Here is a 23,521-nt window from a genome sequence, read left to right as displayed (position 1 = left end):
AACGGTACAAAATGATACCGTAATCCATTTCAACCGTCTTTCCAAGACTTGAAAGCGATCTGACGCCAAGGTGGGTTCAAATCTTATCTCACACGACCATCATCAATACCCCGTCATAGCATCCTAACAACAAGTCAAGCTGTAGAAATTGAGACATCGACCCCCGGCGATCCAATGCAATAGTAAACAATCGTTCGGCAAGGTGTGCAGACGACATCAAGATGGATAGTACTTTACTTCAACAATCTTCCCCAGGACAAGGTTCAGGAGGACCAGGAGGGTCCCCTCAACAGTCTACCAGTCCAACTAAATCCGCATCCACCTCATCGATCAACAATCGTTCAACAGACATCAAGCCAAATGTCATTGGTGGCTCACCCACCCCTGCCGGCGCAGCTGACGCAGACACATCTATGAATGCGCAATCGCATTCCGATGCAGAGAGGAGAGGATCGTCCTCATCTCCCAATGAAACCTCATTACCTGATCCCACAACGTCTTCAGCATCAAACACCGCCAACTCGACTACTCAAGGACCTTCGGGAACAGGAAGCAGCCTAGCTCAGCAATTCCAGAATGATCTGATGGACAGCGAGATGACAGACGGGAGTGAATCGGCCAAACGACCTCGTCTTCGTCTTGCTCACGCATGCGACCGATGTCGACGCCGAAAAATCAGGTGCGATACCCAACACCCATGTACTCCATGCCAACAATCAGGTAATCAATGCACATTTGAAACACCCTCTCGCCGAACCGTCAAGCCCAAGAAAGACCCTTCCGCATCTTCATCTTCAAAGGATCACCCCCCATCCTCTTCAGGAGGAGTCAAGCGCCCGCATTCGCCCTTGAGAACCACGCTGGCGAGCCTCACGTCTGGCGGAGAGGGTAATTTGGAGGCTAGACTGGCCGCGCTGGAAAGTATGCTTCGAGATGTTCCGCCGAATGTGCATAATGCGTTCTTATCCACCTTAGATGCGCGTCTAGGAAGCGGGACGGGAGTGGGGATCAAAGAAGGTGGAGAAGGCGTAGGAGTCAGCGTCGCCGTGGAAGCTCTAGCCAGAACGAACAATTCTTCATCGGCATCGGCGTCCATGTCAAATACCAATATTAATAGCTTCTTAGGGGCATCCGGATCTACTTCGAACCCGTTCGGAGGAAGTATATCGACGAACGACCTTTTGGCAGATCTCAATTGGAATATCCCGTTATCCGGCTCATCGTCTACACCTGGAACCACCGCCCAGAATATGAATGGTCTGAATAATTATGGAAGTAGTAATCACAACAATTCGAATGGGAGCAATTCGACGTTGTTACCGGATTGGAACTCGCAGAATAATAATAACAATAATAGTAGTAATAATAACAGCTCGTCGAGTGGTGAAGGAGGTGCATTGAGTAATTGGCTAGCAGGAATCGGAGCTGGTCCGTCGTTGAAGAGTAAACGGAGAGAAGAGAGAGGAATGGACGAATTAGCTAAACGGATGGAGGGAATGAGCTTTTTCTATGAGGATGAGATTGGCCAGGCAAAATGGCAAGGTGAGTCGACTTCTTTTGCGCTGCGCTTTCGGGCGTGTTCGGGCTGTCCTGATCCATCTCAGTCCATTCCATTCCGATTGGCACTGACTCATCACGTTGCACAAATTCCCCACTACAGGTGCTACTTCCGGATTCCCATTATTACACCTTCTCACAGCTGCCAATGCTCAAAAGGACAATGCTGAACAGACAAGTCATGAGACCCTTCCAGAAGTACTTGTCTCGCCAGCTCAGTCCAACTCCAACTTATCCACCTCCCCCGCCAACGCTGCGCCCACTGTTCCTCGGCGGGTCAGCTCAGCCTCCACAGCCATCGGCTCGTCCGCCGTTCGATCGTCCTCCGTTCCCGCTAAAGGCCGATCTTCGTCTATGGGACTAGGCGGTCGGAATGCGTCTCCGATGGGACGGAGGAAAGAGCGTTTCTTCCCCGACAGAACACCCCGTCCTCATCAAACCCTCAACCCCGAGGCATCTTGGAAAGTCATAACAGGCGTCATACCCCCCGACCTGATGGATACCTTGGTCAGGTGTTACCTCTCGACATCTCATCTACTTTGGCCGTTCTTACACGTCCCGAGCTTTTTGGCGGACTATGCGAACCCGCAACAATGGGGAGAGCCAGGATTCACATGTTTCATTGTGGCCGTGTGTACGCTCTCTTCGAGACACGTCGACGATCCTCGAGTACGAGCGAACCCGAATGACCCGTCAACAGCGGGAAAACAATACTTTGAACTCTTCAAGCGACTGCGAGATCTACCGTCTGCGGACCGGCCGACGCTGTATTCGATCCAGGCGGCTTTCCTCGCGGCGATATATGCGTTTGGACTGGGTAATTTGAGTAAAGCGTTTGCGCTCCAAGCGGAGAGTATAACGCTTTGTCTGGATGGCGGGTTGCATAGGAGTGTCGATGGGTATGATCATTTTGATGCGGTTGAAAAAGAAACGCGGAAGGTGAGTGCATCGTCCATATGTCCGGCTTTGTCTTTGTATCGTCGAAGGGAGAAGCTGACAGGTAAATGGTTCAACAGCGTACGTTCTGGTCGATATATTCTTGGGATAAACAATCTGCAGGTAAGCCTTCATTCACCAGGCTTCTCTGGTCACGAAATGAGATAGGATATGACTGATCATGTTATGGCCTTCGATATAGCTCTATTTGGTAGACCGCCTATCATTCATCTGCGAGATTGTGACGTGACGGAACCCTTGATCGTGGACGACGAGAATTTGACTGCGGAAGGCATCAAAGATGAGAGCATAGATTCACAGTCTAGGATGTGTGCTTTCGTAGCCGCGATACGATTACATGTGATCTTGGAGGTGAGTCATCAACGCTCTCTCGGGAATCGATTCGTTTCGCCAGGGTAAGATGCACAGGATGGCTGATTGACGGTACCGTTCTTGATAGGGAGTAATCGATTCAGCCACTAGACCATCATCTTTCCCTACCTCCCCTTTCCTCGCAAAAGCCGCGAACACCATCGCCCGACGATCTCCGCAGAACGAAAGTCTACAGGATGAATTAGGATTATTGGAAGAATGGTCGAAGATCTTGCCTAAATATTGGCATTATGATAGCGAGACTGCTGCTAGTAGGGATCCGATCCGTATCACACAGGCAGAGAGGTTACACTGCGTGAGTCACCTATGTCAAAGCAGATCATTTGCCCCTCCCGGCGCGAGTGAGATGGAATACTGATGACAATGCTGACCCGATCGTCAGCTCGAGCATCTCGTCAAGATGATCATCTACCGACATCGATTCTCGGGCTTCGTGGCTATGCCAGCATCTACCCAAGAAGAACGAGCGAGACATCTGGATCTGTGTAGGAAAGCTATGCAGTGCGCTCTGACCATCATTGCTGATCATGTCCACATCGTGAGGTGAACCCTGTTTGTATCATCGTGGCGTATCAAAGCTGATTCAATCCGGAAAATAGTCTCAGCGAGGAATGATGACATACTGTGAGTTTCACCGGACTAAGCCAAAACATACTGTTGGACCAAAATGCTGATGTCAAGCTGGCGTAGATGGAGTACATGTAATCCACCAGCTTGCTCAAGCGGGACGCACTCTAGTAGCGGTCATCTTGAACTGTCGAGATGCAGACTTCAGGCCTATCATTGCGCCTTCAATCGAGGGCCTTCGATCGTGCGTTGGTTTACTGAGACGGTTTAGCGGAAGGTATTTGTGTGGATTGAGATCAGCAGATATCATCGATGAGTTCTGTCGAAGTGAGTCGATCCACCAATCTCTGAATAAATGCCTCTTCTGCTTGGATTTTACATGGCTGACGATAAACCTTCTGACTCTGTAGTCTGCAATATCCCGGTCAATTCACCCAGAGTACCTGATTCCACCTCCCGACCATCGCCTGCATGGCTGCGACCCGTGCCGAAACGAATCTCATTGTCACAGAATGACATCTACGCCGATTCTCCCGGGACAGGAATGATGGATTTCAACGCCAACGCCAACACCAATGCTTCGACAACTTCCTTGCCCGGTCAATTGGGTACGAATCCGTCCGACGCCCTTTCTAACGATTTAGATGCCTTGTTCAATACTTCGGCGTACTTTGACATGTCGGCTATCGAAGCGGGCACAACGTCTAACACCAATAGCAACAATAACCTTTATGCGGGTTCGAATAATAACAATAACAATAGTACGAATGATTTCTCGTCAGCCGGTATACCTGGAATGACTGGCGCCTCTGGGTCTGGCGGAATGGGACTTGGTGAACCTTCGGCACCTTACGATAGATTCGAGACTCTCACGCCAACTCATGGGAATATCATGTTAAGTGGGAATTCAACTTACGATCATCAGAATCAGAACACCTCCAACACTGGAAGTGGGACGTATGATAATACTGGATTCCACATGAACAATACTGGTAATAACAATAACAATAATAATGGGAATAATGGACAAGGCCAGATTAGCTTTGATTATGGCTTGAATGGGATGGGATATGGCGGTGAGGCGTTGGCTACGGAAGGTATGGATAGTGTGTCGGATGGTCTGAAGGGGAATAATGCGAATGGAGGATTGTGCGTATCTCTATCCCATTCATTCTCTTCATTTCATTGATTTCAACTTCCTTTTCCTGCTTTTGGACACGGTCTTTGGTGTCGGGGGAAAGATCGCGAAACTGACTGGAGATGTTTGACTCCGCTCCATCCGACAGATCCGCAGCGACGATCCTGAGTCTCATGGAAGAGGGCTCGTTCGATTATGGAAGTATATTCACGGATCAAGCTCCCTTGCCTATGGATGTGGAACATAGTATGTGAGGGATGGAAGGAAGAGTACTATTGCGAGTCTTAGGCTGTATGGCTGTTCCATTGGGATCCTGTCGAATTGATGGGCTTGTCCGCTTGACTTCATATTCGCTTACCTGTATCAAGTTAAATTGTATCTTTGCTCATGTACGTTTACTGGCTGTACGGCTGTATAATGCAACTCTGGTTCCTTGTATATCAAAATATCCCGAACTTCTGGCTTCGGATCTGGGATTAATACAATTATCCTACCCGCCAAGTGGTCAGCATTGCCTTAGCTATGTTAGAGTACGGCTGAAAGACAAAACCCACTTCGTCTTGCACTTTCATATGTGCTTGTCGAGTAAACTTGTGGAAGTCACCGCAACGCCGATCACTCAGGGCAAGTCTCGGGCCTTAGTAGGGGTTTAAAGGTTCCAATTTCAAGGGTTTCGAGGGGTTCAAGGAGTGCTGCGTCATGATGACACGCTCTGAATAGAATCAAGCTCAGGCCCATTTCTTTGGTCTGGGTTGCGGGTGGAGCGACCTTTTGTCATTTTATCACTACTACTGCAGCTGGTCAATTATATACCGTGCAAGCGCACAAGTAACCGAGTCACATGCACATGCACATGCGCATGATTAGATTTTTTCACCCTGGTCCTAGCCCTTTTGAGCAGGGCACCTGTGATATCATGATATGATATCAGGGCACGATTCCAGCGCTAAGATCCTTCCCCTAAAGGCTGGAATTGTTGGGCCGGTGGAGCCTTACAGGACCAGTATGCTATCGACCGTCCCTCACACGATAACACTGCCATGACGCTTGACGAATGACGAGTGACGAGTGACGACGACTAGAGTGAGAATCATATCGAAAAACCCCATTAGGCTCGTATGATTCCAGACTAAAAGCAATACAATGATGACTCGGAGAAAAAGCTGTGGTCTCAGTCCAGAGATTGTAGGATGGGATCGGCACGAAGCACGGGGAGATAAGAGGGAACAGGTCAGAAGGAGGGTATGATATCATCTGACGTCTAGGTGTATTATCTTTTTTTTTTCTTTGCGTTTGGTGACTAGCTTTTTTTTCGCTATTTCGCGATCTTGCAGTGTGCATCTCCTTTGTTGTGTGTCATCCTGTGTTGAGGGTAGCGCGTAGGCCTTCAGAAGGCATGAACATGCAGAAACCTTCCGAGCGGAGCTTGGGCGATAATTTGTCAGTCGAGAAATCAAAGGATCAAAGCAGGGGTTTAGGGAACTGACTAAAAAGCCACCAGATAACCTTTTTAGGTTTTTTGGGAAACCCCTGAAAGTCCTGAAAGGAAGGGGGAAGGGAAAGGGAAAGGACCCGGTGAGATCATTATGACGATTGGTCTGTTATTCTGTACTGTGGTGCGTCGGTGCGGTTGGGCCTTCTATCTTTTAGGTCTTTTGACCAGTTTTCAGTATCTATGGTGGATATGTCGTATTCGGTGCAGATGGTAGGTATATAGGATGAGCATGAATTGGGTGAAGCAACGAGTATTCTGTCTGGTTCATGATACGATAATACATTTATACAAAAGCTCCAAGACTGTTATACAGTAACAGTTTCAGGAATAAGAGTACAGATCAGTACGAGCGAGAAAACATCAACAACGACGACGACAACAGTCTCTTAGCATCCCTCACTATCTAGTCGAAGTCCACGATTTGATTCAGTCCTACGAACGAAGTGACAGCGAAACGATAAATCAAGCAAAATGACCACTCATTTGACTTCTGCTCAACCCCAACCACAAGCAACAAACAACAACAACACCAACAACAACAACAATCCCAGTGATATGCCTCATACTCCTCGGGAAGAACATCAACCGGTTTTCAGCAGTTCTCCAGCGACCTCGCCTCAATTGATGCACAAGGAACTGGATGTAGAGGGTGAGTTCACTATCTTCGATGAGTCGACTCTACACGTCAGAGACCACCCGTCCCGCCGCAGGTGTATGTATGTATTCAGTCTGTATACTGACCATTGTCACTCTCAGCTGCCATCCTCAACATCCACAACAAGCCCGAACAGAAGATCTCGCGAGAAAGGAGGAAATACTCTAACGGGCTGTACAAGTGGACCCAGCAATTATGGGAAACCAACATTGAGTGAGTCGGAACGGATTTGTATCTAATGAATGTTGTTATGCTTCAATGAAGGAGTGTGAAGCTGATTCTTCCTTTGCTCCACAACACAGATCAAACAAAAGAAAATCGTCCACTTCGTCCAACGGATCTGCTCTTTCATCGAACAGCTCATCATCGCTTGCAAGTGAGAACAACCTCAAGATGCAGTAAAATCATTACCCTCGGCGATTATCCACTTGGACCTGACCCATATCCTTGATCACTCCAAGCAGCCCAAGCAGCCCAAGCAGCCCAAGCAGCCCAAGCAGCCCAAGCAGCCCGATTGAATGGCCTCACACTACCAAGCTCGTACACACCACACCACACATCCCATCCAATTCCCCTCCCTGCCTGACAATAACTTGTCTATAGATTTCCCTGCCAAGTCATATGTTTCCATTAGTCGAAATACACTGTGTAAAATCACCTCAAATCCTGTAGCTATAGTGCATCCTTCTTTCCTTTCTTCTTGCCGAGACAATTCCGGAATATGTATTTCTAGTTAGTACCTCATGTATAGATGCCATTCAGTTCGTGGTTTCCTTCCTGAGTGGAAATAATACATTCGTCGCCAGCCATACGATACAAGAATAACCCAATTGATATCCACCTTATCCGTACCGAACTTTCCCTTTACATTTCCTTCGGAAATACAAATAGATATCGAGAAAAATTACAACTTCGCCCTTGCTGCATTACCTTGACCCTGAGTAAATTTGTACCCAACCTCGATTTGCTCTTTGGCCTCTTTGACCATATCGTCGATGATTTGTTTGGCGGGTTTGATATCCTATGACCGCAAAATCAGCTTCGGCTGTCAAGCATATTCACGGTAGAAACCATCCATGGTCACAGCCTGGATGCTGGGTAAGATAGCACCCTTGACGACTTACCTTGATCAGAGCACTAACATCTCCCATTAACCACATCTTACCTTCGATCGATTTTTCTGGGTGTTTCTCCAGCTCGACATCATGTGGGATTTTACCTTGTTTCGTCAGGCTCAATCTACATCCGCAACAAAGCAAAGTATCAGCAACGCCACGGGATATATGTCTGACGCTATCTTCAATGGAGGCAGCGGGGTTCAGAACCAATAAATCTTGACCACTCACACCTCGTCCTGTCGTTTGTTCCATGATTTGACATAGTCGGTCTGTCTGACTCTCAAGGGTCGGCCAGAGTAAATCAAGGTGGTATTCGCGTCGCCGTGATCGGCCGATAAGATTCTGTCCGCCCAACACATTGCACCTCAGTCAGCTTCCATTTGCAACCAAGAAAACTAAACTTACAATTCTTTGTGCTTCTTGGGCGCAGCAGCCTCTGTAGAAGCCACAAATCTTGTACCGACCCATACACCTTGTGCACCAAGCATGAGTGAAGCTGCCAAGCCTCGTCCATCGTATATACCGCCGGCAGCAATCACGTGGACCTGCGTAGATAATCAGCTTAATCAATCCAGAGAACGTGAGGGCGAGCGATGAGATTGCTTACGGGTTGACCTGTCAAAGGGGATGTTTTGCCCTTGCACAGATCCACGCATGCAGGGATCAGGATGGAAGTAGCTGTTGTTCCGGTATGACCACCACCTTCACCACCCTGTGACGGAGTCGTGTAAGCTGTCAAGGCCTTTGAAGTAGTTCCGAATAACGCAACTTACCTGAGCACAAATCAGATCGACGCCGACATCAATGGCCTTCGTGACATGCTTGGGCGCTCCGACCATCTGATCAAACAGTATCAGCTGTGTCTCTTCTCTTCTTTTTGCGGAGGCAGATTGCAATGAGCCAGCTCACGTTCATGACCAATATACCAGCTTTGTGTAATTTCTCGACAACCTCTTTGGGCGGTACACCCACAGCGCAAACGAATAATTTCGCTTTTTCCTCGATGATCACATTGATCAGCTCGTCCAGTTTACCCTTTGTGTAATCGTAATTCGTTGCTCGGGCAGTCGCTGCTGTGGAAGGAATAAGAAGATCCACGCCGAAAGCTGTATATCGGTTCAGCAGGTGGTCAGTATATTCATTTCATTATGCATTATAGCGGAAACCAAAGTGGAAACTGGAACATACGTAAATCGGGTTTGTCTAGAGATTCCTTCAACTCCTTGATGATACCCCTAAGATGTTTTGGGCTGGAGCGCGCGCAAGCGAGTTTTTGATCAGCTGATGCACATCTTGATCGATTGCGGAGTGATCGTCCTCACGTATAGCCCAGACCACCTATAACACCCAGTCCTCCGGCATTAGAGACGGCAGCTGCTAATTCTGGACCGGCAGCTACGTTCATCCCTCTACACCCCGATGTCAGCTATCGTTCCTCAGATTGTATGGTGCACGATAGCTTACGCAAGCAGAATAGGATGCTGTATGCCGACTGCAAAGAGAGGCGATAATCATTAGCCTCGATCGATCCGCATGATGAGCTGCGTTTAGACAGAGGGGGAGTTGACTCACATAACTCGGTTATTGGGGTCGATATTGTTGACATTGTGTCAGTTGAGTGAAGTAGGCAAGGTGATGTTGGTATGGCAAGTCGTAGTATTCGGTGGGATATCAGTGGGGGAGAAAGGGATGCTCATATGACCCACTCATGTTATATAGCATGGTGGATGAAAGTGGGAAGTGGACATGCTCTCCTTCGCTCGGCATATGCTTCTAGTGCCAATACCCGGCTAATCAACTCCGACTAAACCGGAACACCATTAGGAGAAGAAGAAGTTATTCATGCGTCTCATTTAATGAGCTGCAACACGCCTCCACCTGAATCAGCGCAACGTTGACCGAGCATAGGATGATGGATGATGCACCAAGCTTTGAATTCCTTACCTACATCTTGTCAATACTCGATCTTCTGCCCACACAGTCTTTCTTCAGCACTCATCTCTTACAGGCTGAGCCACGATGGTGCCCTCGGACCAGACTTCCGCCAGTAGCTCCTCCTCAGCAGCTCCTCCGGGTCAAGCGGCTCATGCGGCTCTCGCACCTCCTTCCCATCGAGCACCTCAAGCCTTACCCCGATCTGCCGAGGAAATACTCAACCTCATCTTCAGCAGCGAGTCACTCCAGTATGTCAGTGACATCGTCGTCCCTAGTCTACAAGACATAGCAAATGGCAAGGTGCACGAGAACAGCATGCCTAAGCTCAAAGCGAAGGAGACGAAAGAGTACGGCGAACAACTCTTGTGTTGCGGGCAGGACGATAGGTTATATGGGATCGAGGAAGTCCAAATACCCAATGTCACTGCTGGATTGACTTATATCGTGTGAGTGGCTATCACATCAGCTGAGCCAAGCCTCTCGACCAGACATAGCTGACATGTATGGAACACATACAGATCAGCAAGGTTGAATGTGTACAAGCACCTGCCAGGGACGTACAAGGCAGACTTGTTCAACTTTGCAATCAAGCTTTGCAACCTGGGGGACTCTCGCCAATTCTACATGGTCCCACAGCGAGGTGAGCTGCCCCTCCCGTCCCTGCGCTACTGTGAAGATCTGGAGATGAGCTAATTCTATCGTGCGATGTGTAGCCGCTCAGCTAGCTTGGGGATTACTTCGATTGTCACAGCATTTGAACAAGGTAAGCTGCCACCTCCAGTACGCCTACTATTAGCTTACTTTTATGCAAACAGGTCCAAGCCATCATATCACCACTCCAAGTCCTGATACAGAAATCTTGTACATCGGGCCACTTCTCAGGTATATACCCTGCATACCTCGAGGCATGCTTGCTTGCTAGGGATTTCCAAGCTGGACAACTGGTCCTGGATCAGGTATTCCTTCATGTCAGATCGGTAAGCTCTCTTATCATATCGCATACACCGTTCTTTTCCTCCTTTTACGCAAGCTGACGGAGTGAAACAACTCTGATACTTGTAGGCCGGACCAACCTACCTTGACATCCTCACTTACTATCATCATGCCGGCTTGATCTTATCCGCTTTAAAAGAGTATGGCCAAGCCGCTCAGAATTTCGCTACAGTGCGTATATCCTAGCCGTTCGTCCCCTACTCGAACTGGAAGGAAGCTGAGCCGACATGTTGTGTAGGCTGTATCCCTCCCAACGACTACCGCATCTGCGATTCAGCTGGCCTGCGCAAAACGAGCGATCTTATGTCAACTTCTCGATACTGGCAAAGTATGTCTGAGCACTGTCCCATCCTGTTTTAGATGAAGGCGTATACTGATCTAAGTTCATCTCAGCGAATACATTTTCCCCGTTATACCGCAAGTACAGTTACTCGAATGATCGATAAAAACGCTGGGGCATATATCGACCTGGCTAAGGAGTACGAAGCGTGCAGATGGAATGTCGTGAGAGACATTGCTGCAAAGCCTGAATTTGCCAATGTGAGCTTTATTTTTGCTTCTTTACTTCATGTCAACCTTATCAGTCATCAGGAGAGGAAGAACGGTTTAAGCTGACCAAACCGGTACCGGGAGGACAGGATTGCAATAAAAGTCTAGTCGATCAGGTATTGAAGAGCATAACCAAACGAAGGATCTTACAGCTCAGAGAGATATACTCGAGAATGACAATTAACGATCTCGTTGCGCGAGTGGGGCCTGATGGGAAAGAGACCGTTGAGACCGTTACAGCGATCTTAGGCGAGATGGTGCGTTGTCATCTGCATCTGAGCACCATCCAATGTTGGCTGTTTGCTGATTTAGCCGTTTGCTTCGGACAGATCACCTCTGGAAGTCTTAATGCCATAATCAACGCTGGCACCACACCGGCAACTTCGATTGTCACATTCCGCGAAGACAGTCCTGCAACCCTTCAAACTCAGACTCAGTCTCAGTCTCAAACGGGCGCTACTGCCAGCACCGATAAATTAATTCAATTGCAACTCGTGGCTTCCCGATTGGAGAAAGAGCTGAGTGAGATGAGTAAAAGGTTGGGAATAAGCACAGAGTATCTCAAGAAGGTGAGTTAGTCAGCCATGACATCCTAAAACATTTAGACTGTCTCGTTTCGCATTCCGCTCCCAATTCAAATTCCCGACACAATGATACTGATGTACGGTTGATAATCGCGTCAACATTATGTGTCTTGTAGCAAGCGAACATCCTTGAGATGTCTGGAAGTAAAGGAAAAGGATCAAATTCCAGAATGGACGATTTCGACCAAATGATGGCTGCTGAAGAGTATGGTGTGGGCTCTATTGGTAGCGGTAGAGGTATTGCAGCAGGAGGAAGCGGAAGCAGGCATGGGGGAAGTGGTGTTAGAGGTGTAGGTGGTAATTTGGGAGATATGGGATTCTAGTGGCTAGTGGCTTCCTCGCCTTACTTATAATTTCAGACTTTGAGAGATGGGAAATATGGGTCACAGTCATGAGTCAATCACGAAAGCAAACAGTATCAAGTCAGACTTGATCGCGCGTGCCAGTGATATGGCGCAAGAGGAGTTGTATATAGATTAGTATGTCAGTAAAGAGGCTATTATCATTCAAGTCGACCTGTATATATAGGTATTCATGTATACATATCATCAACATCCGAAATCCAAACTCCAAGATCCAGGACAGACTACAGTAATGATCAAAGGTCAGTGGATGGACAATGGACATGAATGCGATCGGGTCTTCTACAGCCTGCCCGGTGACAGCACTGAAGGCGCTGCAAACTACGACCTGCGACTATTCTCGCTGCATGGGCTTCAAGCATGTTACAATGCACAATGCACAGTGCACAGTGCACAATATTATACATGTAAGGGGCTATAAGACACCATGTACCATGTACTGTACAGTAAGATCGATAATTCCTATCGAGTAAATCCGGCTGACTCAGAAATGCAATCGTACATCGGATCGTTGTGACGCTCAACAGAGAAACCCAAAAACTGTCCTTAACTCACCAGAAAAAGCTACAGCTACAGCACCTATCTATCCATTGCCCAGACAGAGCTGAACGATCACGTACGCGTTCGCCAGTACGACCACCCCGAACAAGGCGTATCCAAGGACCGTAACCCACTTAGGCGATACATACGATTTGGATCTTCGTGATTTTTGTCCTTGTTCAATTTGTTCTGCTTGAGCAGACTGCGGCTGCGAGAGTGATTGAGCTTGTATTTGAAGATCATTCGCGGCCGATGAGGATGAAGATGGGGATTCTTGTCTTGGGCTTGAACTTGTTGTCGGGTCATTTGACAAGTCATCCAGTTGAATCTCGCCATTACTGTTGCCATTGCTGTTGCCGCCAGGAGGTGTGTTGGCATGATCTTGGACGTGAACGTGGTCATGATCGATCTCCGGTCCTTGGACAGTCATGATTTCCTCCCTTGAACAAAGGTACACCAGCGGGAAGATAACCGTCGGAAGGACGATCGAAAGTAGTACTTGAGAAGCGACCAGCATCGTGTTCAAACCGGATGGTCCGACTGCGGAAGCGACGATGGCGGCTGGAATGACACCGATCAGACGGGTTATCAGTCTTCGGACCAATGGCTAAGATCACCAGTCAAGTGAGTTAGCAAGACATCCTTGTACAAACTTTGTTTGTGTTCCATATATATAAAAAATACCAGTGTAACTCGAACTCACAGATGTCTTCCAGTTGATGAAGCCCTCAGAAACGACTTGACCTGCCAAAGTCGCTGTGATCGAAGCACTTTGACCTGCCTACATATTGAGAACCGCATGAAAGGTCTTCGTCAGCTCGAAATACAAACAGTAGTCATTAAGTGGATGGCGCAATACTCACACAAAGTAAAGCCAAGGCGAAGATTATAGCAGCGGCTAGAATGGGTGGACAACAGCTCAGCTTCGCGCACTATGTCAAGGGATATGAAGATGTCAAATGGCTCACCATGCCCTATGTAGCTTCTTATCAAGGCGTATGCTCCGAACAAATCCGCATCGTCCGCATCAGCATCGTTTGGCCCGTAGTAAAAGGCCGCTCCGGCGAGGGTCAGGATGGACGAGTTGATAGTAAGCGCGAAACCTAGAAGAGATAAAGCGGTGTCGATCTATTCAAACGATGGAGTGAGCCATAGATCCTCAGCTTTTCGCCGCCGAGGTGAATTCAAATGATATGATAGTGCTTAGAGACCCACCGTAGCATGCAACAGATGCACATCGACCCATTTGATCCGATCAAACTTCCTCACTTGCATCTCATACTCTTTGACTCTCTGCATATACTCGATCTCCTCTTTACTGCCTTCCTCATATTCCATAGGTATATCCTTGTTTCCGCCTAAGGACGGTGTAGGCGTGCTTGCCTGGCGGATCGCGCTTGTTCTCGACGATGTAGCTGCTAGAGGGGGATACGAGTGCACTGATTGAGCTTCAGGAGCAGACGAAGAAGTGGGTAGATCCGAATCTGATCGCTTGAATGCCTTTCTCCGCCTGAATGGATTGAGCGACGGCAAGCTTGCTGATAAGGGTTTCTTTGCTGGAGAAGGCTCGATAGGAAGCATGTTAAGCCGGTCTACTGATGCGAGCGATGATCCAAGGAACAAGGCGTGAGGCATGACGGTGGCTGCAGGATAGATATGAGTCATTGAGCAACGACTTCCTCCTTTTTGTTCTTATTTGCGTGAGAATCAACGATACGAAGAGAAGGAATCGGTGACTCACCACCTATAATACCGACACCGATGTACAATGCACCAGGTTTGACGAGTGTCTGCAAACCACAAATCAGATCTACTCAGCTTATTTCGTCGGGGTGTTGAGGTAGCAAAAAATGGATTACACATACGCTCGAAGGGACAAGGCCGAAGAAAACATCTTCCCATACTGGGCTTGTCAATTTCAGCAAGATCATGAAACTGACAAACACAGCCAAGACCTGGTTGTGACATAGTTTGTCAGCGCGTGTTGGCTTCTACGGTCGGTCAAGACGAGAGAGGGGAAAGAGCAGCAATATTTGACTTACCAGAGACACAATGACAATTTCGAAGAACAACATCCCCTGCCTCCCCGAATTAGACCGGAAGAAAACCAGCACGATCATCACGTCGACTGCTGTTATGAGCACTCCCGCGAAAAGGGGTAGTTTCGGGAAGAGCCTGAGATGAGAAAAATAGCCATATCTGTCAGCTGAATTCGATACAGAACACCTTGAACTCGAATGGGGACTATTGTGGGTAGTCGATCTGTATTGCCGCAGAATCGATTTGAAGGGAGATGGACACGTGCAAGATGAAAAGAAGCAGGAAGTCTGACTATGCTCACAGGTGCAAGGCAATCGCACTACCCAGTAATTCCGCTAGATCAGTCCCGATAATAGCGATCTCCGCCAGCGCATAGAGGGTGTACAAGCAGATCTTGAGGGGTATTCGGTATTTGGGATACTTCGCTTGGAGTCGAAGGAACAGTAGTCGCGTTTCTTGAGGGAGTGAATGCGAGGTTATAGCTCCCAAGCGGACGGAGAGGAGCTGGAGGACTACGATTGGGGCGATCATAGATTAGTTTCGCATCATACATCGCGATGACGGGAATCGAATATTGATACATTGCCCTAAGAGACAGTGTGTATGGTGGAAGAGTAGGGTGTTGAAGTAAAGTGAGGTGAAGTGAAGTTGAAGCAGCCGAAACTCATTCAAAGATGAGAAGGGACCGCGTAATCCTACTCACCGACAGCAGCCAGACCAGCTAAGAGAACAATAAATAACAGCTTATACCCATACGTTGCTCCCGCTTCCAAGTCAGTCGCCCAATTTCCAGGATCTATATAGGCCACACTGGACACTAAGCCCGGTCCGACGAAATGCATGTGTCTGCGATGGATCCAAACGAATCAATGACAATGATCAGCATTTTTCTTACCGACCATCCGCAACATCAAAGACGCTTTGAATCTTGAACGACGATGGCCTCGTCTCGAGTGACAATCAATCGCAGCTCGTCACTCACCTCCATATCAGATCTCTACATCTTCTCCAAGTCAATTTCTCTCCTCTCCCTTTCTGCTCGTGCTCCCACTTCTGACCAGCTTTCACCCTCCTGAGCGAAAGGGCTTCAAACATTGTTGTTCACGCTACTCTCGCGCTTGTACTCTGCGTCTGCGTCTGCGTGCTATGAATTTTTCTTGTCGAAATTTCTTCTTGGCCGCCTGCTATTAGACTTGTCGACTCTCCATTCCAAAGATTAGATGGCAATTCGCTTGATCCAATCGTCTATCGGCGCTGCTATCTCTGGTGCTGTCTTCGATTAAAGTTGATGGGTAAGTGACCAATTCTACTTATATGACACTGCTGGTACTCGTGCAAATGTCGATGCTAAAGCCGATGCCAAAGCTACTGCATTTGCCAATAATGCCAAGGTGATTGAATGACTGAGTCGCAGTCGAATTCAGACTTCTTTCGTTTCGTAGTGGGACTCGTAACGCGATGGACCGATGCCAAGCCAACTTTAGTCGAAATGCGAATGAAAATGAGGATGAGAACTGGACGGTGTGCGGTGTGCGGTACGCGGTGTGCGATCGAAGGATTTCGGAGGTACTTTCCGTGTCGCTTACGAGTAAAGATAATTCGATCCGATAGTCTAACGACTTGGATTATGATGAGATACTACGGTACTATTTTACTAGCAGCTAACAGCTGTGGAAGAGATGGGCGATGGCATAATGGCCAATTGATGATCACCGCAAGAATACCTTACTTCTTCGGGCGATACGATGGACCCACCACACCCCCCTCGCACGTGATCAACAAAGTCATTTACGGTACTCGTACGGTGAAGTAAGACAATCAACGTAATTCAGGGTACACACCGCCAACCACCTTGCCTCGCAATGTTTGGCTATGCATATCCATATATTACGAGTGCCAGGACGGTGTGTTGACATGATAATCGCACTGATGGATGAGAACGCTCTGATGCATAGAAGTACATGTACAGACCGAACCAAATCAGACAAGACCAAATTACGAATACAAATCACTTTGAGCACGGGTTGAAATCAACGGACAACGGTACAAAGCTATAACACACAACGACCATATACGAATAATCGGATGACAACGAGTAAGACTAGAGTAGACATAGAAAGATCGAAAGACAGAAAGACAACCAGTATAGCACATTTTTATTTTCCAGATGTACCAATATACTCGTATACAAGGAAAAGGTATCAAGTTACACGTACAATACCACCCCTTCCATCTATTCCTTCCCGCTGAGATATCGTACAGTGAATTGAGTTTAGAGGCACACGGTCAAATTCTGGTGAGTATATCGGTACACCGGCGTTGGTACAATTTTTGAGTAGATTCATGGCCACGGTGATGGGTACGATTCGAAATGATGGGATGTTGAGGGGGGACGATGACGAGTTTTGTGCCTAGTTACACAAGAATCGTCTGTTGAGACAATGCTACGACCAGATCAAATCACGGATCAGCATCGACTTTAACGAAATCGATGTCTACGGCGAAGACGAAGACGGAATCGCTGCAGAGCCAAGGTAGGAAGATGCGATCGATGATGAAGACCGCGAGGGGCGAGACAAAAAGGGACGAGCAGAAAAGACACATACCAAGTCTCGACAGAAACTAGGCCAAGAATACATGATTCGTCTTCTTCCAGTATGTTTGAGCGGGGTATCAGGGTATATCGATGGATCTCCATTTTCCATTATCAGGTTCAGAGCTTGTTCATCTCTCACACCTAATTTTTGAGCTTCTTCCAGTCGTTTATTGAGGATCTCTTCTTCTTGTCGAGCCAATTCCACTTCCCATCCGAATAATTCATGGAAGAATCGTAAATTCGGTTGGATCAGAACTATTGACGATCCCCAATCGTCAGGACTTTCTCCTCTTTACTGACTTCATAAGGCGCGCTCACCATTCAGCCTTCTCGCTCGACACATCATGTACGCATCCATCAAACCCATTCTTTCGAATTGCATCATGTACGCAATGACGATACTGGCACTTCGACTGACACCGACTCGCTATTTCATTATTACCAATCAATCAGCTAAATTTCATTCTCAAGCAACGTCAAGGTCGATCTCGAAAAAGGGACACCCACACAATGGACGAGAACGATTCCTCCTTCTCTTCGGGCAGCTTCAATCCAAGCACATGCTCGAGCAATGACCGGCCGAAGAGGATCATTACCATCATCTCGAACATCGGTGAGATCCAGTCTGAGACAAGGAGAATGTCATCAGCACCCCACTCCTCTTTGAATTGATCAATAGAGGCTCAAACCTAGACTCACACGTTCACCTTGCCCTCACTCGCAGCTTGCGCCAGGGTATTTCCCTCGACTCCGCGGTACGGGTCCATCATCTCATTCGGGTTGATAAGACTTTCTCCTACCGATACCACATGCGTTATACCCAGCGCCTCAAGCATAGCAGCGTTTCCAGCATGTTCCCTGCAAATGCAAGTCCCAGACGAAGATCAGCGTCTTGTTGTCGAATGGATGAGAATCAAGAAGGGAGGTCAGAAAAGAACAACTCACAGATTGCCCAAGTACAGGAAATCCAGTATCCTGCTTGGGAACCCATCGAACCGTCTGTCCTCAAACCACACTTTCATACTTTCCAACCTTTCATCCGGTCCACTGTCTTGTTGAATTAACATCTCTTTTGCGACTTCTACCGTAGACGCAGCTTTTGCAGGTGCTTCTTTGGTCGAAGCATTCGATCCGCCAAAGGACATTCCGATAGACCATGACTTCCATCGTTTGGAAACCCCAGTCGTATTTTCATCGGGCGGAGCAGTTGCGGTGACGGAAGGCGTTGGACCTGGAGTTGATGGCGTCGTCGGTGTCGGAGTCAAAGACAGAGGCTGTGTGGTATGACTGAGCAACTTGAGTGCTTTTGCTCTTCTATCTTGAGTCAACTTCGCGTCGATCTTCTTCAACAGGGGTTTGTCCGAGGGATAAAGGAAGAAAGACCTCTTAGAGTTAATTTGAAGATGCAAGAAGGCTTCGGGTAATGAACATGAGAGGCTCGACATGATATAGCTCAGAACAAGGATCGAAGATTCGGTGTATCCATCTTGGCAATGTACCAAAACCCTCCGCTTGATGCCTTTAGTGGCAGCTGAGGGGGATGCCGAGGACGAGGAAGAAGGCCTTGATCTCGATTTCGTTTTGGTCGAAGGAGCGTATATCGGATCGACAGGTCTTCCTTCGACTAACCTCCGAAGGAAATGAACGACTTCGATCACTTTATCGGTCATGTAGGCTAGGTTCCTCATCTGACCAGTGATCGTTCTGCAGGATCCCGAACATTCCAAGGAGACATACTCATGGTCTGGCGAAACGAGGTGCTTGTCGTTCTCTTCGGATGATCTAGATCGAGTGTTTCTTTCGTCTCCACGGTCTGGCGAAGCATTTCGTTTGGAAGGCACGTCAGACGTTGTAGGCGTTGATGGACTTGACGACAACAAATTCCGCAAAGCGATCGTTGCTGGAGACGCTATCCATGAATGGGACGTCTGGATTTCGACAGGTTGACGTCGTTTGTCTATATCGAGCAAGTGTTGATGTGCTTTTGCTAGATGTGCGGTATTTGGCATTTCTGAGCATTCAGATGCCTACCATACAGTTCATCAATCAAGACTATTCCCTCACAAAGCATGATTCAACTCACTCTTACGCAGAGATCGAATGGGATGGTGGCGCCCGCTCCATCATTGGCTCCACCAGGCACATCGCAATCGTTTCCAACCCAGAATCCTTCTACAACTTCGGAAGCCCTCGTCATAGCTCTGGATTCCTTAGCTTCACGTTCAAACAGGTCAGTCTGACACGCTGAGGTGCATGCGTTGCCCTTTGAGTCTATGTTGACTAGGTGAGGATGCTCTTTTTCAATCTTGGTGAAGGGTTCTATCGGGAAGCCGCCTAGTCAGCTTTCGCCGATCCGCTGATGCTGATTCGACAATTTAGGTATAATCTGACTCACCAACAACAACCCAGACCCCATATTTGACGGGCTCCGTCGAGCCTTCTCCCTCATTTCGCCCTTCCACATGTTGATAGAACTCTTGCATTCTCACCTCCCACAGGTCCTGCTGAGCTTTGGCAATCCTTTCATCATGATGACCGAAAATCAGTTCCGCTTGAGTCTTGGAGGCTTTTCAGATTGAACAGAATGAATGTAAATGAGGACTTACTGCTCGGCTACCTCCAGGATCCCGGTGCTTACTCCGTTCTTGGAGTAAAGCACAATATCAGAAACAGTCGAATACTTGATCTGCTGAATGTTCAAATTTCTGAGATTGATTGTATGCGGTAATCTTGCATTCCTGAATTTCGCTCGTTTGGCACTGTTCTTCTTGTGCTGAGCATGGCGCGGGAATTTAGGTAGATCGAAGCAATCCGTGACGTGTAAGGCATTGAAAAGTATACAAGTCGGTCCGCTATCTTCATCATCATCTTCGTCTGAGAAACCTTCCGAAGAGGCGGACGAGGATAGGTCTGATTCTTCCGCGGCGGTATTCCCGATCTTATCCGTGTTGACACAAGGCAAGGGATGATGCGGTTCGTCTACTCCCTGTGCGTGAGCTGCGAGTGATATCCGTTTCGAATCAGTTGGATGCATGGCCACATCGACATCCATCTCTTGATTATCCTCGTTACCCCCCAGAGGGGGATCCTCAGCGATCGCTGGTTTATCGAATTGCGGAGATAGTTCTCCGATAGAGGGCGAAGTGCCTTCCGTTGTCCCTGTAGAATGGTATGATTCAGAAGAAGTCGACATGGTTTCTGACCTTTCCCTTGGAGGCGGCATCTCTTGAGCAGCGGGCTGAGTCGTTTTATCAGTATCGAGTCGTTGTGGTTTCGGTCGGCGTGCCCGTGTTGGTTCGTCAAGAGGATGAGGCGGACAAAATAGAAGACACAATCCTCGATATGCTGGTGGCTCGAATGGCGGACTATGACTATATTACAATGACTTGTCAGCGATCGTGGGCGGCCTCAGGCGTTGGGTGCGTATGATCACTGACCCGAAGAAAGCAGCCATTTCACGGCCTTTCAGTCCGTCATCGCTTATACCGTGCAGCCAAGGAAACATGACTGAGCTTGGAGTATCAATCATCGAATGCCTGTCCACAAGTTGTGATAGCTGCAGAACATTTCCATTGAGCCCCTTGTTAGCCTAGTGCTCCCGAAACGAGGGGGTATCCCTTACCTCTGACGAGCTGATTAACCTGACGCCATCTCTCACTTGACACCGCTCATCCTCATATCCCCACTTGGGCATACCCCAGACGAATGGCTTCCCTTCCTCGGGCGGTGTAGGCAGGTGAACAGCGACCTCTTGATCTGGCGAGACGATCGTTTCCCCAAGCATGACGGTCTGCGCTGGCCCCTCAATCTCTTCATGCTCTTCCTGATCGATATCCATCTTCTCCCCTTCAGGGGGCGTATCAGGCACGGAGGCATCGCTCCTATCGCTCTGACTGCCGTCCCGAGCCCGATAATCTAGGTGCTCCCATTCCCCCTTCAGTATGGTATCTTTCACATCCCTCTTCCTGCCTTCGCGTGTGTCGGGCAATGAGTCAATCATAGGTTTACGGGGAAGCGGGTGACCCAGTACAGTCTCGGAGGAGCGGGCTCGTTCCATGGCCGCGGGCAAGAGATGCGTAGCGTTCACTGGTGTAGGCGGGGCAGAAAGAGGAGTAGTCGGACGCGGGGTCGATGAACGGGATCGAACCATAGAATAATGGGAAGTAGGTTGAGGATGATGTTGTGGTAACGGTAGGACCAGGGACATCTTGGCTCTTGTTCGACGTCTTCAGGATTGCGGACGATAAGTATAAAACGGTCGAGTGACGCAAGGGGTCAGAGCCGTAGGTAGATCCTAAGGCGCAGATCAGCATCTTGTATCGTCTTGTCCGTCGACAGACGGCACGTTGGGAGTTGATCGTCTCGTCTGACTCACTGTAATTATCAAAGATCCGATCAATCGAGCAGCACACACATTGCCTGTCAAAAGTACCAATCAAGTGAAAGTCCAAGCCGTTGATCGAGGTGTAAGGAAATGGATGTCTTGCTGATTCGTCTAGGTTGAGCAGCTGACAGACATGTATGTATATTCTTGAGTGTCCCTGAGGTATGATATGTAATCATGGGAATGGAAATACCGATGAGCGGGGGTGATAACGATATGGGATCGTTGGAAAAACCCCTTATACCCGAAGAGTATCGTCGAGAGGTACGACTCTAGTATACGAGGTGTATGGATGACGAGAGGTGTCTTCTTGGTGGGTGATGGTACAAGATCAGTCGTAATAGTATCGATGTGAGCGTATGAGCGTGTGAGCTATGAGTATGCTTTTGTCGGGTATTCGTTTCACTATGTTAAGGTTCTCCGTATGACGATGCTGAAGACGATCTTCTAACTTCAATTCAGATAATTGGAACTTTCCATTCTTCTGTCTTATTCACTTGCTTCAGCCCGAATTTCACTAGAGCCGATAAAACGGTCGGGTGCAGTCGTTCCGTGAGCAGCGTACGACACGCTGTTGGAGGACTTTGACTGCGTTGAGTTGTGATAATCGTACAAAGCGAATCGAAAGAGCGTTGATTTTGTCGATGTGTTATTGAATAAGACGATTGAAACAATGGTCGGAAGACTTGCTTCGCATGTATTGATTCGCTATGGTATGATATGGTATGATATGGTGTGCTCCTTGTGCCCAGCGTGCTTCTTCTGACGATCCAAGTCGCACAGGGGAAAAGGGTGAGTACGAGTATGTACTGTGTGTACGTATTGATAACGAGATTAAAATGACGATTAATTCGTGGGATTTCCAGTTCCAGATCTGATGATTCGGCGGTATTTGTTCCGTCTGCTTTATGATATCGTCTTTTTCGCTCGAGTCTAGATCAAGATGTATGCTTCTTGGGATATAGCTGCAGCTTTTTTATTGTCTCTATAACCAGAGTTGTCACTCACTTATGCTTTTGCTCCTGGAATCAATCCCAAAGGATACAATAGCATGTCATGAGACCTCAGATAACAATGACACTACTGATAACATCCTTTACTCGTACATGCATTGATTGTCTGTGTGTGTATGTGTGGGAGAGTACCCTTAGGTACAAACATAAATCACCGTACCCTTTAGCCCTTTAATCCTTTGGTACGACCCAGTCATTCCCTGAAGATGAAGATCGCATTGGAACCCTTCAACCCGTTCCCCACAAAGTGTGTTCTGAAGCAACTCTGGCCGTGTAGTGTTATAAAGTTGCGCATGGACCTACTACTAAGTCGCTGGAATTGATCGTATCGACCGCCGAAACCCAAAAACTTCGTTTGATCATATGACCCACAAGTGACTAGTGACCAGGCCAGAGCAGTGAAAACGGAAAACGGTCTAGGCGTTAGGTATCTGCTCTCTTGAAAGGTACCGCCGAGTTCTTAGCCTTCTCAACCGGTGGCGGATCATGCCCACCATACAGAAAGACAAGGAACAAACAACAGGGTTCAGTAAAGTGAAAAATCGTCATCCAATTACAAAGTCACTAGTCGTTCCTGAACGCGGGGAGAACGGCGAAAGAAAGGGTAAAAAGACGGGCGGAGAATATTCTAATAAAGCGGGGTAAGGGTTTTGTGGCGATCATTCT

The 23,521-nt window shown here is 48.0% G+C and overlaps 6 protein-coding genes across 6 annotated transcripts; 3 read left to right on the top strand and 3 right to left on the bottom strand.

Annotated features, from left to right (window-relative positions):
- Positions 1-221: 221 nt before the first annotated feature.
- Positions 222-4,845, top strand: I303_102565 (uncharacterized protein; the record flags this gene model as incomplete). The annotated part of the gene is made up of 11 exons (XM_065968577.1): positions 222-1,207; positions 1,304-1,542; positions 1,661-2,496; positions 2,574-2,616; positions 2,696-2,865; positions 2,954-3,181; positions 3,269-3,424; positions 3,486-3,510; positions 3,577-3,780; positions 3,864-4,602; positions 4,740-4,845. 11 exons carry the CDS (start codon positions 222-224, stop codon positions 4,843-4,845), a joined length of 3,732 nt encoding a protein of 1,243 aa, XP_065824649.1.
- Positions 4,846-6,557: 1,712 nt separating this feature from the next.
- I303_102564 (uncharacterized protein) lies at positions 6,558-7,143 on the top strand (the record flags this gene model as incomplete). Its single annotated transcript, XM_018405918.1, has 3 exons — positions 6,558-6,735; positions 6,843-6,954; positions 7,044-7,143. 3 exons carry the CDS (start codon positions 6,558-6,560, stop codon positions 7,141-7,143), a joined length of 390 nt encoding a protein of 129 aa, XP_018264412.1.
- A 502-nt stretch (positions 7,144-7,645) lies between these two features.
- On the bottom strand, positions 7,646-9,465 carry I303_102563 (uncharacterized protein; the record flags this gene model as incomplete). The annotated part of the gene is made up of 11 exons (XM_018405917.2): positions 7,646-7,762; positions 7,866-7,980; positions 8,088-8,201; positions 8,265-8,404; positions 8,467-8,571; positions 8,633-8,698; positions 8,769-8,965; positions 9,048-9,109; positions 9,182-9,268; positions 9,324-9,351; positions 9,432-9,465. 11 exons carry the CDS (start codon positions 9,463-9,465, stop codon positions 7,646-7,648), a joined length of 1,065 nt encoding a protein of 354 aa, XP_018264411.2.
- Positions 9,466-9,878: 413 nt separating this feature from the next.
- On the top strand, positions 9,879-12,243 carry I303_102562 (uncharacterized protein; the record flags this gene model as incomplete). Its single annotated transcript, XM_018405916.1, has 10 exons — positions 9,879-10,240; positions 10,313-10,434; positions 10,508-10,557; positions 10,610-10,771; positions 10,857-10,958; positions 11,026-11,115; positions 11,181-11,327; positions 11,426-11,593; positions 11,666-11,905; positions 12,037-12,243. The coding sequence occupies 10 exons, from the start codon at positions 9,879-9,881 to the stop codon at positions 12,241-12,243; spliced, it is 1,650 nt and encodes a 549-aa protein (XP_018264410.1).
- Positions 12,244-12,865: 622 nt separating this feature from the next.
- On the bottom strand, positions 12,866-15,957 carry I303_102561 (uncharacterized protein; the record flags this gene model as incomplete). Its single annotated transcript, XM_018405915.2, has 11 exons — positions 12,866-13,429; positions 13,526-13,603; positions 13,686-13,720; positions 13,791-13,950; positions 14,038-14,465; positions 14,564-14,612; positions 14,688-14,777; positions 14,865-14,997; positions 15,164-15,374; positions 15,566-15,708; positions 15,845-15,957. The coding sequence occupies 11 exons, from the start codon at positions 15,955-15,957 to the stop codon at positions 12,866-12,868; spliced, it is 2,004 nt and encodes a 667-aa protein (XP_018264409.2).
- Positions 15,958-17,273: 1,316 nt separating this feature from the next.
- On the bottom strand, positions 17,274-21,665 carry I303_102560 (uncharacterized protein; the record flags this gene model as incomplete). The annotated part of the gene is made up of 11 exons (XM_065968576.1): positions 17,274-17,306; positions 17,469-17,713; positions 17,777-17,885; positions 17,966-18,083; positions 18,158-18,316; positions 18,404-19,485; positions 19,542-19,777; positions 19,854-19,978; positions 20,065-20,829; positions 20,896-21,014; positions 21,081-21,665. The coding sequence occupies 11 exons, from the start codon at positions 21,663-21,665 to the stop codon at positions 17,274-17,276; spliced, it is 3,576 nt and encodes a 1,191-aa protein (XP_065824648.1).
- Positions 21,666-23,521: the final 1,856 nt, after the last annotated feature.

The sequence above is a fragment of the Kwoniella dejecticola genome, chromosome 3 (assembly GCF_000512565.2).
Source record: "Kwoniella dejecticola CBS 10117 chromosome 3, complete sequence".
Classification (NCBI taxonomy): Eukaryota; Fungi; Basidiomycota; class Tremellomycetes; order Tremellales; family Cryptococcaceae; genus Kwoniella; species Kwoniella dejecticola.
This window is presented reverse-complemented; position numbering and strand designations above follow the sequence as displayed.